The 16253-nt window shown below is 54.7% G+C and overlaps 1 protein-coding gene across 16 annotated transcripts in view; it reads right to left on the reverse strand.

Moving 5' to 3' along the window:
* Window positions 1-16253, reverse strand: part of CELF2 (CUGBP Elav-like family member 2) — a 510120-nt gene that overhangs the window by 31139 nt on the left and 462728 nt on the right. For all 16 annotated transcript variants that reach the window (XM_045087392.1, XM_045087388.1, XM_045087382.1 and 13 more), the window contains one exon: window positions 11525-11659. In XM_045087392.1, the coding sequence (XP_044943327.1) occupies window positions 11525-11659 (135 nt within the window). The remainder of the gene's footprint in view (window positions 1-11524; window positions 11660-16253) is intronic.

The raw sequence follows: 16253 nt of genomic DNA on the forward strand, positions 1-16253 counted from the left end.
CCAGAGAGAGGATGAAGCGGAGAGCCGGGGTGGGGTGTGGACGTCGGGAAGGTGTTCCCTGTAGCTCAGGAGTCCAAAACGAGGCTCACAGCTCGCAGGCCTCCAGGAGGGGGGTGCAGCCCAAAGGAGGCCACTCTGCAGGGGCAAGTGGCCACAGACGTGTGCCCGCCCCCCCTGCTCCCCCCCCTCCCCCCCGTCTGTGGAGTTAGGAAAGCAGAGGCTGCCAGGTGGTCCTGTGTCCGGGGTTTGTGCAGATCCTGCGCGGATCTCTGTGACTCCATCACAGAGAAAACGACGAGAGAAAGACCAGACTTTGGGGGTGGAAACCCTCTGAGCTGGGGCCCAGGGCCCAGAGAAGCTTGGCGCATCTCCCTGTCTGCGGGAGGCGGGGGCCGCACTGCCCTCTGAGGGCTGGTAACCGTGTGAACGGAGAAAACTCACTTCTTAAAAAACTACACTGTACGACCTCCTGCCCCACAGTCACCTGGGGGCTCCTTCAGATGCCCTGAGCCAGAATCTCCGGGTGCGGGACCGGATTTAACACGCCCTCCGGGGGGGGGTCCTGCTCCGGGAAGCATGAGAGCCCCCAGCCTCGGAGGCGTCCCAGCGCGGTGGCACCTGCTTCCGTCAGGCTGGGTGCGAGGCATCTGGGGCCTGAGAAGGTGAAGGGGTCTGGGGGAGGGAAGGTTTGGCTTGTGATAAGAACGGAACAGATGCCAGGAGGCAGGAAACCAGGAGTAAAAAAATTCCGTAAGACAACTGAGTTATGGGTCCCATTTCCGAGCGCCCGCAAGAGTAACGGACACGTAACGGGCACCAGAGATTTGCTGAATGAATAAAAGAAAATAGTACAGAATGCTGAGGCAGGTACACGGAAGGCCGTGTCCAGTTTCTCTGAGCACGAGGCCAGCGGGAGACCCCGAGGAGAGCAGCCACGGGGATCCTGGTCCGCCTTCCACTCTGCCTCACGGAGGGCCGCACGGCCACAGCTGAGCTGCGGCTGAGCCAAGACTCTCCTCTCACTGTCCCTTGTTGCTGACAGGCCGCAGAGGGTGTGGCTATTTTGAAAAACAGCATGGACAAAGCCAGTTGCTGCCTTGTCACCGAGACGGGCAGAACTACCCTTCCATCCTCCGACGGAACTCTGTCATAGAAGGAACCAGACGCCCGCTCTCATTTGCCACACCGGCACTCCCGTGGGCCTCCTCGGTGCCGGGGGGTGGGCACGGGGCCCAGTGCCGAGACCAGCCTGGAGAACCCGCCCCTCCCCTTGAGCCAGATCGCAGACACACGGTAAACACTGGCTCCTTCTCCTTCTGTGTAGAAGGTAGGATGAGGATCTGGAGCCCCGGGGTGGCGGCTGCCTGCAGGGAATGTGGCTGTTCCTCTGTCCTTTTATAGATTCCAGACCCAGAGGGCAAGTAGAGAGACGGCCACGAGGGGCTTAGGAGTCTCCCACTTACCATGTGCCTGTTTACCACCTCCCTCCTACCCGAACGTGGCCCCCTCTTGTCCGTAGACTGTGTCTAGCTCCCATCGACCCCACAAATGAGCGCCTCCTAGGAACCCGGGGCGTCAGTTTCCCCATGTTAACCAGTCTCCCCCTTGCCCCGGAGAGCGAAGATTTTGCTCTGAGCTCCAGCGAAACAGCATTAAGAGTGGATGGCGAGAATCTGTATTCAGCTCATTTGTTAAAATTTTGCACCAACAATCGAACGGCGGAAGCACAGAGGCTTTGTGGTTTAGAAAATAAAATATGTCCAAACGGCAAACTGCCTGTCCCGACCAAACGTACTGAGGACATCGGAGCCCTCGGTCGCCCTTCTGCCTCGAACAGGCTTAGACGCTGTCGCCAGTGAGGCAGGATAATTAGGCCAGGACAGGAGTGCTATGGTTATTGGCTAATCCCAGCCCTGGGGCATGAACAAAATGCCCAGGTGCCCCTTCTCCCAGGGGGCTGATGACTGCGCAGGAACCACACCTCTTATTTGCATTTCTCCCCTATAAGGTTTTGGGGGGGGTGGGGGAGAGGGAGGGGACGAGGAGGCTGTTTGTATCAGAATGTGGGATGGATGCAAAGGGTTCTGGTGTCAGCACTCGACGGTCTGCAGCCGGCATATCCTCGGTCCCATAAACATCTGCTCCCCGCCTGGTTCGCCTTCCAAGGACAGCGGACGATGCGACACCGGGCCAGGCCGGTCCCCCTGGTTCTCTAGAACCAGGACCCTGGACCCTGGACCCAGGACCCTGGACCCTGACGGACCTCTAGGGCCTTATTCAAGGGCAGGAGACACAGCAGAGGGTGCTAACGTGGTCCAGAAACGGAAGGAGGCCACGTCTTCCTTGAACTTCTCTTTCCAAGTGCTTGTTGGAGCTCTGACGAGCTGATACTCCGAAGAGAGACACTGACTTCGTCAGCTGTCAGCAAACCTGGGGACCTCCCCAGTCCCATGAAGACAGACACTTTTGGAATATGTCATTTGGGGCCTCCAGTTTGAAAAAGTCTGTTCATAGAAACTCAGCAGATACGGATCTAACAAGACCGGATCCAAGAGAAAACTGGACCGGTTTTCCTTTCCAGCGATATTCTGCTGAGTGATTTACCGAAACACAAGCACACGCATCCCCTCAGATGGCCCCAGGGGTTTGCTTTTACAGATGGTCGTGAACATGAATAGAAGGAATTGTTGATTTTCTCACAAGGGTGAGAACATGTGAGTGGAAAAGTCCAGAACTGCAGCTTCACGTCTCCGAGAGTTCCTGATTTTGCATGTCTGGCAGCGTGGCCGGACATACTGTCATCACCTCTGCTGCTCATGGCCCGTGTCCCTTCGGCAAATCGTTTAACTCTGCGGCCTCTCGTGGGTGTCTCAAGATCATGCACGATGACCCTCAAGACTCCTCGTAACGGGAGAATGTGCCGATGGGACCCGCTCTGCCCGTGGGAGAGAAGGTGCCGGAGACGAGCCCCTGGGGCAGGCAGATGCGTGTTGGCAGGTCACCGACAACCTGCTGGAGTCCAGTTCTGGGAGGCTCGGGAGCAGGGCCCAGAGGGACAAAACACTCATTCCTAAGGGGCAGATCTTCCTTTGGAGAAGGGGCCGAGGTTGCAGGGGCCACGTGTTCAGCCAGCAGAGTCCTCGAGTGGGAAGGCGTGGGCCGCGGGCTGCTGCCCTCGTGAATGTCCGCGCTTGACTGGGTGGCGGCCACTCCGAGGACATCCTGCCCTGTCATGGTTCCCTTGAACCATGTTCTCGAAGCCAACTGTGCCATCGTATCTCTGGTAAGTACGGCGTGTTGCTTCTACAATTTCAAGTCCAGTGTGCGGTACTGTGGGAAGTTCACTGCCCACTTGTTCAGCAGAGCCCCAGAGCAGAAAGAAGGCGGGCACGGGTCTACTCCCTGCATTTGCATTCTAGCATTTTCAGAAGGGTGGGAAGACTCATTTTTTCCAAAGGCGAAAAGTTCAGAGAAAAATATCCCTGGATCTTCTTCTAGTTTTAACCTAGTTTCCTGTTGTCAACAGGGGAATTTTATGTCATCTCAAAATAATGAAATAATCTTTCCCATAAGATACTTTAATGTTGTCTTTTAAAAAAAGTGATGGTGTGCATTCGACGTATGTATTACCCTCAATGTTTCAGTAAAAGTGAACAATTCCATTTCACAACTAGTCCATTTCACAACTAGTCCATTTCACGCCTAGTCTACTTAGGCTTAAAATCTGGGCTCAAATGTCAGCTGTTCTATTAAAATTTCCCCACCTCCTCAAGACAGAATCTCTCCTGTTACTGATCCCTTGCACCTTATCTGACTTCCTGCTTTTCAGCTAGACTGGTCTGCGTGGTGCATTTTGCTTTTTTTTTTTTTGCATGTGACCACTGCATCTAGTTTATAGCGGCTCATGGGATCAAACCATCTGTGACCTAAATGTTCTTACTTTGTTGCTTTCAAGTCTTAAAACATGGACCTTAGATCATAAACCCCTGGGAAGCTGTGACTGGCAACTTTTGTTTGCAAAAGTTGGTTACTTTTCCCACTGATATAAAATACAATTAAGCCATTAATACATGCTTTTTGCCAGTGCTAGCAGTAATAATATGCCTATATCAGACACAACATAGGTAGTTTAGTGGGAAAAGGATCTCACAGTGTCGTACAGAAAATATACCTCTGAGCCTGTACACACATCACCACCGGATTGGACGTGGGTCTACCGCACAATATAGGAGACTGTGCAGAACACAATCTATGATGAATCACTAATCCTGGGCTCAGCACAGGTTCCAGAGCCACTCCAAGCGAACATACAAAGAATGAGAGCCAGTATCTGAATATATTAGCAAGTGTACCCAAAATGAGGCAGGAGCAAAGCATGGAGTGGTAGGGGGAGACAGCCCTAGGCACGCACGCAGGACCTGTCCACCTCCCCCCACTGGGGAAGACGGGACAAGCAGGGCTCAGGGCACAGGTGAACTTGGCTTGCGAAAGTCCGAGCTCTGCAGAGAAGTGGGGGTCTCTACCCCTCAGGCACAGCTTTATGAAGCCTTAAAGCAGTTCAGGAACTGTCCAGAGACGGCAGTCTGCCACAGGTCAGGGGCTACTCCCCCTCGTCCACGGTGATGGGTCTCAAATGCCTAGAACAGTCCCAGGTGCACAGGAGACGTTCAGCAAATGTGTGTAGAATGGATGAAAAAATATATCCAGAAAATTACCGTTACTATGGTGACATGTCATTACGGAGCTTTTACATCACATTTGACTCCATTAGCGTCAATGAAAATAAAGTGAGTCCCGTAATGTCAGGAACAAGTTAACACACAGAAACCTTCTAGATAAAAAAAACGTTGAGGGTTGCAGGATGTGAGCAAAGAATGGGACTGTCCGTTCTCTTTTGGTAGCAATAGGGTGGAAAGCTATTAGATTCAACCCCACAAATAAATAGCCATTTTTAACCACCTTTCTGACTAAAACACTTAAAAAGTGTAGCTGATGATGGGGAAAACCGACTGTTTTGAGACTTTTCTTTGGTAACAAGCAGTGAAAACAGATGAGCGTCTGGAGGAAAATGGGAGGGTCCGAGATGCAGGTCAAGGCTGGGGGCCGTGTAAGCAGGAGCGTCCTGGACAGCTGGCGGGGCTCTTGTCGCTGAGCAGCGCTGGTGCCTGGAGGGCGACGGTGGCCCAGTGAGGCGCACGTACTTCAGGGCGCTGAGGACATGCTCTTAAAAGCCCGCACTCGAGCAGATGGTTCGCGACAAAATGAAATGCCTTTCTTTGATGGGAGCCTCTCCTGCTTCTACCGCGACATCAGAATATTTCAAAAGGTGATCTTTGTAAAATGATGAGAATAAGAAAATGTCTTACGTGATTTTGTACTAATGGAGATTGGTCGGGTTGGGTCTTCAGGAACCTGTCAGGCCGGAGTGTTTGTTGGGAGGGAGTGGCTGTTTTGGGATTCTGGAAGCCCCGGGTCCTGGGTGGAAGGTGGGTGTGGGAACCCTGTCACCCGTCACCGTGGCAGAGCCAGCTTCCTGCTTAGAGATGGGCCCGCTGTACTAGGCCAAACATACGCTTTACAACACCTGCCTCACGACATCGTCACCTGCTGCGTGACGCAGGTGACCCATCTGAGGGTCCCCGGAGCAGGGGAGTTACAAGTAAATAATCCCTTCCTACTTTGTAAGAACTTCCTGTCTGGACAGTGAGAGACGGCGCATGTGCCCAAACAGCCAACCTACAGAAACGCTCCATGGAGTGTTCAGTACCGTAAGAGAAGAATACCGGGGTGGCCCCGAGGGGTAGATGGTTTTTCTAGAAGCCTCTTCCTTGCCTGACACTGCAGCCTCCCCTTCCTTCTCCACCCATAAGGAAAATCTAAGGGAGCTCAGGGTTAGAACCAGCTAAATATTTATCCACGAAATGAAACGTGGAAGCACTTACTTCCTCCTGGAGGGCTTCATGGCAGAGGGGGCATTTGCAATGACTCTTAAAAGTATTTGAGTATTGGGGCACCTGGGTGGCTCAGTGGATTAAGCCGCTGCCTTTGGCTCGGGTCATGATCTCAGGGTCCTGGGATCGAGCCCCGCATCGGGCTCTCTGCTCAGCGGGGAGCCTGCTCCCCCCTCTGTCTCTGCCTGCCTCTCTGCCTACTTGTGATCTCTCTCTGTCAAATAGAATAAATAAAATCTTTTTAAAAAAAGTATTTGAGTATTAACAAAGCCATTTTTAATCAATTACTAGAAAACATTCCTTTCCTGCAGCTTAATTTAGTGTAAACTATACTTTTTAGGATGTGCCTTAAGAACACCATATTGACAGCTATACCCTTAAACTTTCCAAGCACTGAGGCCACCACAAATCAGCGATGTCCGGGATTCTCATAGGAGGAAACAGAAGGCACATCCAGCCGAGAATAAGGCATCAAGGCCCACCATGTGTTTGGGGAGGACGAACGGCCTGGTTTAGCTGGAGGAGAGCTGTGGCATTGCGGAAGGCCAGGGAGCACCCCAAGCGCCGCGCCAAGCGGGCTGCTTCCCTCCATGCTGCGCCGGAGCACGTGGGAAGCGACAGATCTGTTTTGTTTTGCCAACATGGGCAAGACGGATGAGGGCCAGAGCGGATGTGGCGGCTGCTGTGACAGCACAAAGGGATGACCGGAGCTTCATCCCGGGGCGGGTCGACCGGGAAAAAGGATGTTCCAGAAAAGGAACCAGAACCGCCTGGCTGCAGGCAGATGAGACGCACATCCAGCCTGGAGGCCAGTCTGCAAGAGGCCGGGAAAGGTGCGGTGGGCCGGGTCGTGGGGGCGGGGGGGGGGCGGGGGATTGACTCTCAGGCTTCCCGGGGTTGGGGGGGGTCACTGGAGTGGCCTCGGCGGAGATCGCCTCGCCCAGCACCCACTGCGTGTCTGCCCGTCTCCTGGCCCCATCACAGTCCACCGGATGCTCCCGGCCCCGGCGTGTGACGGCTGGGGGAGGGGGGTTGGGCCCCATCACACCTCTTCAGGGGACACGGACACCCGCAGGGCACTCCTAAAGATACACAAGTGCCTCTGGTCACACAGCCTCTGGGGTGACCCGGAGGATAACCACCCACCGGTCCTTCTGACCTGAGGATCCCGGGCAGTGAGGATCCCAGGGAAACAACTCCAGGCTCCGTGAGCTCTAAGAACCCCTCCTTGGGGCTGTTTGCTCAGGACTGTGTTGGTCACAGCCTTCTAGGAGGCAGGTGACCTTCTGAAGATTGGAGGAAGAGATAGTGCCTTGGATTTAAAGGGGGAACTATTTGAAAAGCCAACGGTGCGAACGGGAAACATCCTCCCCTACATTTAAAAGGCTTTATATACTTAATAATTTCATAAGAAATTATCTCCTATCCTGAACTGTGTGCCTGATCGAGCGCACTTATGGAAGCATTTGGAGAATTTTAAAACATGTTAAAAACAAAACAGAAGACGGTCAGTGGAATAACGGGGTACATGAATGCAATATTATGTTTGAGACAGAAAATGCCAAAGACACGTGCCTGTGTGGCAATAATAATGCCCCCTCCCGAGCTGTCAAAAGCCCCAGGCAAAAACAAGCCCAGGAGCAGGAGAAAGACCAGCATCATCTTTAAGCCCTCACTGCACACCTTGTAGACAATTTCTTCTTTATACCAACACAGAGACACACTCCTCCAAAACAGGTTCAAAATTTGGAGAGGAAATGACCCAAGAATTAATTAAGAGAATGAAGTAAACAAAGGAGAAATTATCATATCAAAATAAAAGACAAGAAACACGATTAAATTAGGCTTTGAAAGACCCGTGAGGAACCCATAAAAGGCGTAATATGCATTTACCTGGTTTTTATTCTTTCATGATTTAATTTCTAATTTTATTCACTACCATCTGATAATTGCATGAAACACTTATTCTAACCATGGGCAATTTAAACTATTTTAATTTTTATTTCAAGGCCATGAGACAAAGGAACCTATTTATTGTCTAAGGGGATTTTTTTTTTAACAAAAATTAAAGCTTAATCTTTCATGTTTTAAAGCAGAGACTGTTTAAAATCACTTATAATAATGCTGTAGGGAGACTATGCCTGGGTATGCAAAATTGAAATGATAAATTTACAATTATTAAAAAAAAATTAATAGTTTGGGGGATTGACTTGTCCCTTTCCTTTCAAGATGGACTTGTGTGAGGTACAGGGGACATCTCTGAAAGCAGGGTAAAGCCAGGGCCCGTGTGGGAGCCATGCGATGGCGCCTCTGTGCCTTTCACTGATGGACTGGACTGCTAGGGGTATAATGTCGGCAGGTCCCGTTTTTTATTATTTAAAAATAAATAATGGCATTGGCCTTGGGAATTACGTCACACCCCTTTTAGATTGTAGGTAATAGTTCTGATGAAGTGGACGGTCATGAATTCTACCAACCACATTTTCTGTGACTTTGAAAAAGTCCCTGATGGAAATTAGACAAATCATTTACTTTCACTTAAATGACAGATTTTTTTTTAGTTACGCTTAAGAAAAATAATTGAAATGTAGATTTAAAATCGGGGCTGCTGCTACACTTCAGGATTCTAATGAAATACTTTCAGCTATTATGCAAAGCATTGCTCAACAGAGAGGAGAAAAACCACTTTCAGTGGTACCGCAGCAGAATTTCTGGAAGGGCAGAATGCGTCTTTGAGAGCAAAGGTAAGACGCTCTGCTATGGGGAGAAGGAAAACAGATCTCAGGACACATTTTCCCTTTCATTAAGAGCTCAGGAAAAACCTGAAAATGGTCACATGTGCTTAAAGTTCCTGAAACACACAGGCCATCTTCCTCAGCTGTCTGAGTCCCCCACCGCTGGAAGAAGGTTCCAATGTCTTCGAGCTGGTGACCCTACTGGATGGAAAGCGCTGGGTCCAGGGACGTGGCGGCCCCCCTCCTCTCTGCTCCGGGTGCCACAGCTCCCCTGCTGGGGAGCGATGGCCCCAGTTCCCTCCCAGCTTCCGGCGTGCTCTGTCTATGCCTGAATGTCCCTTCCCTAGCTAACCAGGTAGCCTCCTCCAGCTTCCTTCACTCTCCGCCACGGTCTGTCCAGGCTGGCCTCACAGCGCCGCGTGGCCTGGCGCACATGGGGCGCACTGAACTGCTTATCGTCTGAGATCCCCTCACCAAGTGGGACCTACCCGAGAGCAGGGAGCACGTCTGCTGTGGTCCCCCCGGCCCCCTGCACCCGGGCCAGGGCCTGGCATCAGACAGCCCCTCGGAGCGGTTACCTACCAACTCCACGGTCTACCCCGACCAGCTCGCAGTCTCTCTGCACTTGCCTTCTTAAACGGACACGTCTTCTTTTAAAGAACGAAATGTTCAAATATTGGTTCTGATTCCCCAGAGCCCAAGCACGTTCCAGCCCAAATATCACAATGGGAGAGCATATTTTAATAAAGTCAAATGAACTCTCACAAGCAAACGATAGGCCACAAACCATTAGCCAAAATGTCCTCTTATGCTAATGGCCTGTCTCTGGAATGGCAGAACAATTTTCATGTCACTACAGCACTGAACATCTCCAAGTTAAAGTTTTTAAGGGCTGGAGGTTCAAACTGGGGGCTACACGGCCCCCCTGCCATTTAAGGACAAGTTTTCTTTTTTTCTCTGCCTTATTGCCAACGATGTGGTCAGTTTCTGTGGTTGCTCTTGATAAAAGGAAGAGAAGATGAAGACCAGGGGTGGAAAAATTATAATCACTTCCTTTTGCCAAATACAGCTGACACGGTTTTCTCTTTTTAAACACCTAATCCTCTTCATTTTTATAGAAGCAAATAAAGAGCAAACAGATTATAAATGACTTTTAGTTTTTTTTTTTTTTTCTCTCTCCAAGTAAAACAGAGTTAAAGATATCCGCTTCTGGTATATGACACTTGGTGCTCTTTCAATGTAGTCGTTCCATAGTCCTCATAGGCGAGAGAAACATCCTCATTTAAGAAAATGCTTTTCAATCTGAATTATAAAAGAGGCAAATTAGCGAGGTCAAAATGTTTAGCTTGCTTTTAAGAAAAGTCACGACTATTTTTATGAATGGGAGTTTACGCCAAGGATGTCTATTTCTTTTCTTTCCTTTTTTTAGATTTTATTTGACAGAGAAAGATAGTGAGAAAGCAGAAGCAGGGGGAGCAGCAGACGGAGAGGCAGAAGCAGGCTCCCCACTCAGCAGGGGGCCTGAGGGCGCGGGGCTCCATCCCAGGACCCCAGGGCCATGATCAGAGCTGAAAGCAGACACTGAACCTACTGAGCCACCCAGGCGCCCTGAAGAAGTCTGTTTCTTAAACACAGTCACTGGAGAATTTACTTAAGTAACAAGTCTATGTACTGCGCAGTAGAGTTGTGACTTGATTTGCTGGAGGTAAAAAAAACAAAGAAATGGGGTGAAAGTTGATTTTTTGGAAAGACCATCGACTGCTCCAGACGAGGCCCGCGGAGAGTGATGGCACGTTTTGGAAGACATTTTACAGAACAAAGTCAACACTCCTCAGTGCTGTGGCTGGGACAGGACAGGATGTGAGGACGAGTCCCCGGGGCCTCGCCTACGTGTCCCTGAATGTGTCCCTGCAGTGGGGAAATGCGTGCAACACCCAGTGTTTCATCACTAGGCCACGGGCTGTGGTTCCTTGGGGGGCGCGGGCTCCCTGGGCAGCCCCGCTGCTTCCTGCGGCCAGAAACCTTAAGCAAGCCGGCCTGCCGGGTGCAGCTCGAATTTTTGGTTCTCCTGAAGGCCAGCCCCGTGCTCGCCCCCGGGGGCTCCTCCAGCTCCCGGCAATGCTGCGGCAGAGCCAGCACAGGGCCCATGGGCTCCGCGGGGCCCGTGCTGGGCCTCGGCCTCCACGCCTGAGGTGTGCGCCGGAGCTTATCTGTCAAGGCCTAGAAGACTCCAGACGAAGGAAAGCCAGCAAGACAGTTTTTAAGACACAAATCATGGTATCCAGGCAACCACGTTACATCTGGCTCAGATGAAAAGAAAAATGGCATCTGCTTTTGAATAAAGTGACAACACTTTGAGGAGAAAGACTTTCAACTGCCTCGCCCAGAAGGCGATGGGGCATCCCAGGCCGGTCCTCCCCAGAGCGGGTGTTGTAAAAGCAAACGAGCAGGGGGGCAGGACCCCGTCGCTGTGAAACAGAACGCCGGAACAACGTGGGATTCTGAGATGCAACAGAATGTTCTGGAAGTGCTAAGGAGCACAACAAAGATGGCCGAGCAAACAAGACGGGGAGAGGGAGGCCCTTCCTCAAGGCGCCCGATGGAGTGGCGCTGGCCGGAGTGAGCGGGAGATGCCCCCAGCAAGGTGGTGGAGAGACCCTTCCAGAACACTCCCTCCTATGCCCTGGAAAACCGCACGCACTGGCCTTCACACCCTGAGTCTTTAAGAAACCTTACAGCGAGTCAGCAGCCCCGTACCCCTGAAGGCCGGGGCGCCCCCTCCAGACACAGTCCCCCCACTCCCCACCCCGTGTCCCCAGAGGGAGGGCACCCCCTTACCGGGACTGGTGAGGGCTCCCAGGGCGCTGCTCGTGGTGGACAGAGGGTTTGCATTGGTGGTGGTGGCTGAGGTCTGGGCTGCGGCCGCCGCCGCCGCCAGCGTTGCCAGGTTCTGTAACTGCAGAGCATTCATGCCTGTGGGGGGAAGAGAGACGCCACTTTAGCAAGAGGCCTGCTTGGCCCGGCTCCAAACGCGGGGGCAGCGACAGGAGCAGGGGCCCCGGGCAGCAGGCGCTGTGATGGCCCGCTCTGCCCAGCTGCCTTGGTGACAGGGCGCCACCACGCTTCCCAGCAGAGCCACCGCCTGTGCGCCCTGCTGCCTGTCCTCGCCCAGGACCGGTCCCCAACCGCCGCCTCCCAGGGCCGCAGACATCACTGGGAAGGACAGGAAGAGATCGTGTGTGTGCACAGGCCACCCCCTGTCAGGAAACCGTGAGTCGGGGGCCCGGTGGCTGCAGGACGGGCCGCCCGGTTAGTCCACTGGGGACATCAAAGTCAAACGCTCCTCCTGCTCGGAACCTGAATGGGCTTCCTGGCTCTGCCACTTTACCAGCTTGGGGGACTCGGGAGAATTGGTTCCCCTCTGCGCTTCCTGCTCAGTGACTGGGACTGTTCTCGGCTCCTCACGGCCAAGGACAGCGCGCAGATTAAATGAGACGAAGAACGCAGATCGCCCAGCACCGTGATGGGCCCAGCGCCAACACTGCCCTTACGACTCTCACTGTCACAACCGCCACCGATGCCCTCGCTCCACACTCACTGTTAATGTGAACTCAAACGTGACCATGGTAGGAACTCACAAAACATTATGAATAAGAAAATGAAGGAATAAAAACGGCAATGCCCGTCCTATTTTTATTTGTGAAGTGCTTGTATTTGCATTTTTGGGTTTCAGAGAAGGACCGTGTTTAACCAGAACGGATCTCTAGCTACTGAAAAATGAAGCAAAGAGCAGCAGAGAGAAGTAAAACTTTGCAGGAACACGAGGGTGGGGTCAGCTGAGATCTGGGGGTGTCACAGGGAGGCTGCCTGACCTTGGAAAGGCCTTGGGGGTCATGCCCGTATCACCTTCCCACCTCTGTTTCTCACCCCAAGGGTCTCCGAACATTCAGTCTTTGTTCATGATTCACTTCCCACTAAAGCACATTCAAGAAGCAGGCAACAATGGTTCTCTCCCCACACAGAGGGATTTTACACAGAAAGATGCTAGTTTTAAGTAATCCGCTTAATTTTACCTTCTTCTCATGTCTCAAATCCAGGTACTTAATACATGCCGACTGCGCAAATTTAATCTGGTTTAGAGAGACTGGCCAGATCGCAGCTTCCTTCTATGTTGGGGGTGGTGGTGGAGTGAGTGGTGATGGAATATTCTAGCAACATTCCTGTGTAAGCCCCCAGCCACAGTGTGGAGCCCTCTGCCTAAGCATGGCTCAGAGCACGGCTGCGGGGCTCGCTTATCCTGCTCCCCCAGCCTGGCTGCCCCAGTCACAAGTCCTACTCAGAAAAGACTTCCTGATGTCTTTGCCGCAAAATGGCTCTTCATGTTGTTCAAAACATCACCCTGTCTTCTTCCCGGAGACATCGGCCGCCTTGGCTTAGGAGAGAGCCAAGCACCTGATTTCAAAATCCACTTAGGGGCTGGGGACGCGCAGACGCCGGACACGGGCAGTTGTGGAATCCTGCTAACTTCTGCGAGCGCAGGGCAGCCTCCCAGCAACCCTGTCTCCTCCGGTCAGTGCAACTGGCACCAGAGCTCACTCCCCTTCCCTCTGATCCAGGGTCAGACAGGGTCATCCTTATGAAGACGTGGGACTTGAGGAAGCGTGGTCTTATTTTTCTGGGGGTACTTGAGGCAAATGGGGGAGGCACAGACCCGGCCTCGGCACGGACCCACCTGGACGCAGTGAGGGGCTCAGCGGCCACCAGGGGCTCGAGTGCACTTCACACCTGCGTGGGCTGACGGGCCCGGGCCCTGAGTGATGCTGGGGGCAGTGCGGGATGTTCCTTCTGACCCATCAGTCCCCTCTTGGCCCTCTTGTGGCTAAGGGTCCTTCTGATGCTTTAATGGCACAAACCCCATAACCAGACTATATTCCCGACACTTGGCTGTGCTGGCGAAGAAAACCCACGGGACCCGCCTGGCACGAGTTGATGGTAAGCAGAGCCTGTCTCCTGGTTCCGGTCCCACGGAGCTCCTCTGGCCTCCAAGACCGCTCCCCTGACCCGCCCCTGATGCGGGCTGTGGCCCGCAAAGGGGATTCCAGAACTCCAAAGAACTTAGCCCACGCTTTGGCTCAGAGACTCAGGTCCTGGGCTGAGGCCTGACAGCAGAGAGCTGGCTGCGGGCCCCTGAACCCGGGCAGTGCTCCTACCACCCCGCACAGCCTCCCTCTGAAGACCGAGTCTGCATTTAACACCCCTTCCGTGTGTGCTCTAAGTCACTGGTCTCGCTGTTTCTGACTTGTGGCATTCGCCACATCTGACCTTGAGCTTATGGGTGTGTACCTTTCACCCCCGTAACTAGATACCGAGCTCCCTGAGGGCTAAGGTTTGTCTGTCCGCCTGTGCAGACAGACACACACTCGCAGCTGTAGGCGCAGCAGGCGATGGGTGAATCCGCGCAGGACGAATGGACAGGGGCATCCAACATGAAATTCCCATGAACCACAACAAAGAGGACCACCCGCAGACCCACACAAGCTGTGGTTTTCTCCGCTGTTCGTCCTTCAGTATTTAGCACGGCTTTCCCTATGGACTGTTTTCCACAACGGTCACTAATCCAGTCTCCAAATATTTATTAGAACAATGCATCTTCCTTATCTCACCACTGGCATGGCTGGGGCCCCGCTGACAATACTCCAGTTTTCCATTCCACTGTCCTCTTCTGCTCACACTCGGGGCGTGTCACCTTCAGGGTCCCCTCGACCCTTCTTCCCACGTGTCACCACTCAGGGGACTCTGCTGTCCTAGTCCACCTTCCCCTGCCTCCACCCAGCAGGCCAGGCAGAGGGACCTCGGCTCTGGGGCACCACAGCGGGTGGGGGGCCGACTGTGCTCAACAATCACAACGCAAGGAAAGCAAAAACATGGGCCCAAGGAAGCCACAGAGAGGGACAGTGGGAAGGACAGGTCAGCAGGAGGGCCAGCATCTGAGGGGCCTGGGGAAAAAGGAGGATTCGAGGGAGAGATGCAGCGAGCAGGAGGAGCCCGCATCCCTGCGGCTCATCCGTCTGTCCGTCCACCCACCTTCCATCCGTCCATCTGTCCATTCACTCCGTCATCTCTCTACCTATCTTCCCAACTCTCTCCCCGCCCAGCCCCCGACACATCTGTCCGACGTTCAGCAGGTACCGAGGCCCCGAGGCCAGCCCCCCACCGCCGGACTAGGGACCGAGCGAAGACCAGACGGCGTGTGCCCCCCAGAAAGCAAGGAGCAGCCAGGGCCCCGAGCGGAGTCCCACCTCATCTGCTGCTGGAAGAAGGCCCCAGACTCAGCAGCTCCTTCTCTCTGGTCTTTGACGGGACGGGAGGAACCCGGGACAGCACTGGGCAGCTGACGGAGGCAGCCCCCCCCCCCCCCGCAAAGGATCACGCCACTCCTCCCATTCTAGTCCTTTCGGGGTCCCGCGTGCTGACGCTGGGAGGGCCACAGCCCCGTCCCCACGGAGAAGTGCGGGCTCCGTGGGCTCGAGGCGGTAGGTGGAGCGGTGGCGGCTTCCTCGCCCACTTTCTGGAGGAGGAGCGGTTCCCAGGCCGGATCCTCCCCGTCCCTGCTTTCCTTGACGGCGCAGAGGCCTCTCTTCCTCCACCTGTCCCGTGTGGCAGGGCCTGGGCCGCGGGGCTCTCCCCGGCGACAAGAGCCACTGTGTCCTGGAGGCGCTGCCGGCGCAGGGAGGACAGTGGCGCCGGGAAGACAGCGCGGGCCGGGCGGGCTCCTCCGGCCTCACACGCGCCCTCGCCCCCGGCACCAGCGGCGCTCCCAACCGGCCCGGGGACCAAGGCACCCGCCGAGGACACAGAGCCCCGGGGAGGGCCACCCTGCGGAGGTGGCGCCCCTCACAGGGGCCGGGCCGTCCCTGCCACGAAGGCCTCCCTGTGCGCCTTGGGTCCCGCTGGTTCCCTCTGCCCCGCCGCCACCGCCTCCTCAGGGCGCTTGGGATCCACGCTCCTCTCTCAGCTCTGCTCCCAGAACATTCCGGGCGAAGGGGCGGAGGAGGGAGGGATGGTGGGACACGGGGTTTCCCAAGCAGACGCCCGGGGCGCGGGGGCAGGGGCAGGGGCGCACACGGGGGTGCTGCAGGGGTGCGGCTGGGCCTGCGGGACGCCCCGGAGCTGACCAGCGGCCTTCTCCGCGCTCCCCGCTCGGCTCCAGGCTCGGGTCCCAGAAGCCAGGCCGGGGCGCAGGGTCCCAGGCGGGCGCGGCGCCTGGAGGGGACCAGGAACCGCCGGCGCCTCCTTCCCCACATCGCCGAACCGCCGCGTTCGTTTTGGGCTGTGACTTCCCTCCTGCCCGTCACCGACCCCCCAGTGTCCCCCTTCTCCCGTTCCCGATTCCCCGTGGCCCACATGGGCCCGGACCGCTTTCCCGTGAGCCCGGAGCGCAGGGCTGTGTCCCTCGGCTGTACTGGGGGGCGGGGGGGGGCTGGCGACTCCCACCCACCCGGAGGCCCGAGGCCCGGCTGGGGCGGCCGGACCCCGGGGGGCAATGGGGACCCGAACAGACTGTGCC

The sequence above is a fragment of the Mustela putorius genome, unplaced genomic scaffold (genome assembly GCF_011764305.1).
Source record: "Mustela putorius furo isolate JIRA1106 unplaced genomic scaffold, ASM1176430v1.1 tig00001130_pilon_pilon_pilon, whole genome shotgun sequence".
NCBI lineage: Eukaryota > Metazoa > Chordata > Mammalia > Carnivora > Mustelidae > Mustela > Mustela putorius.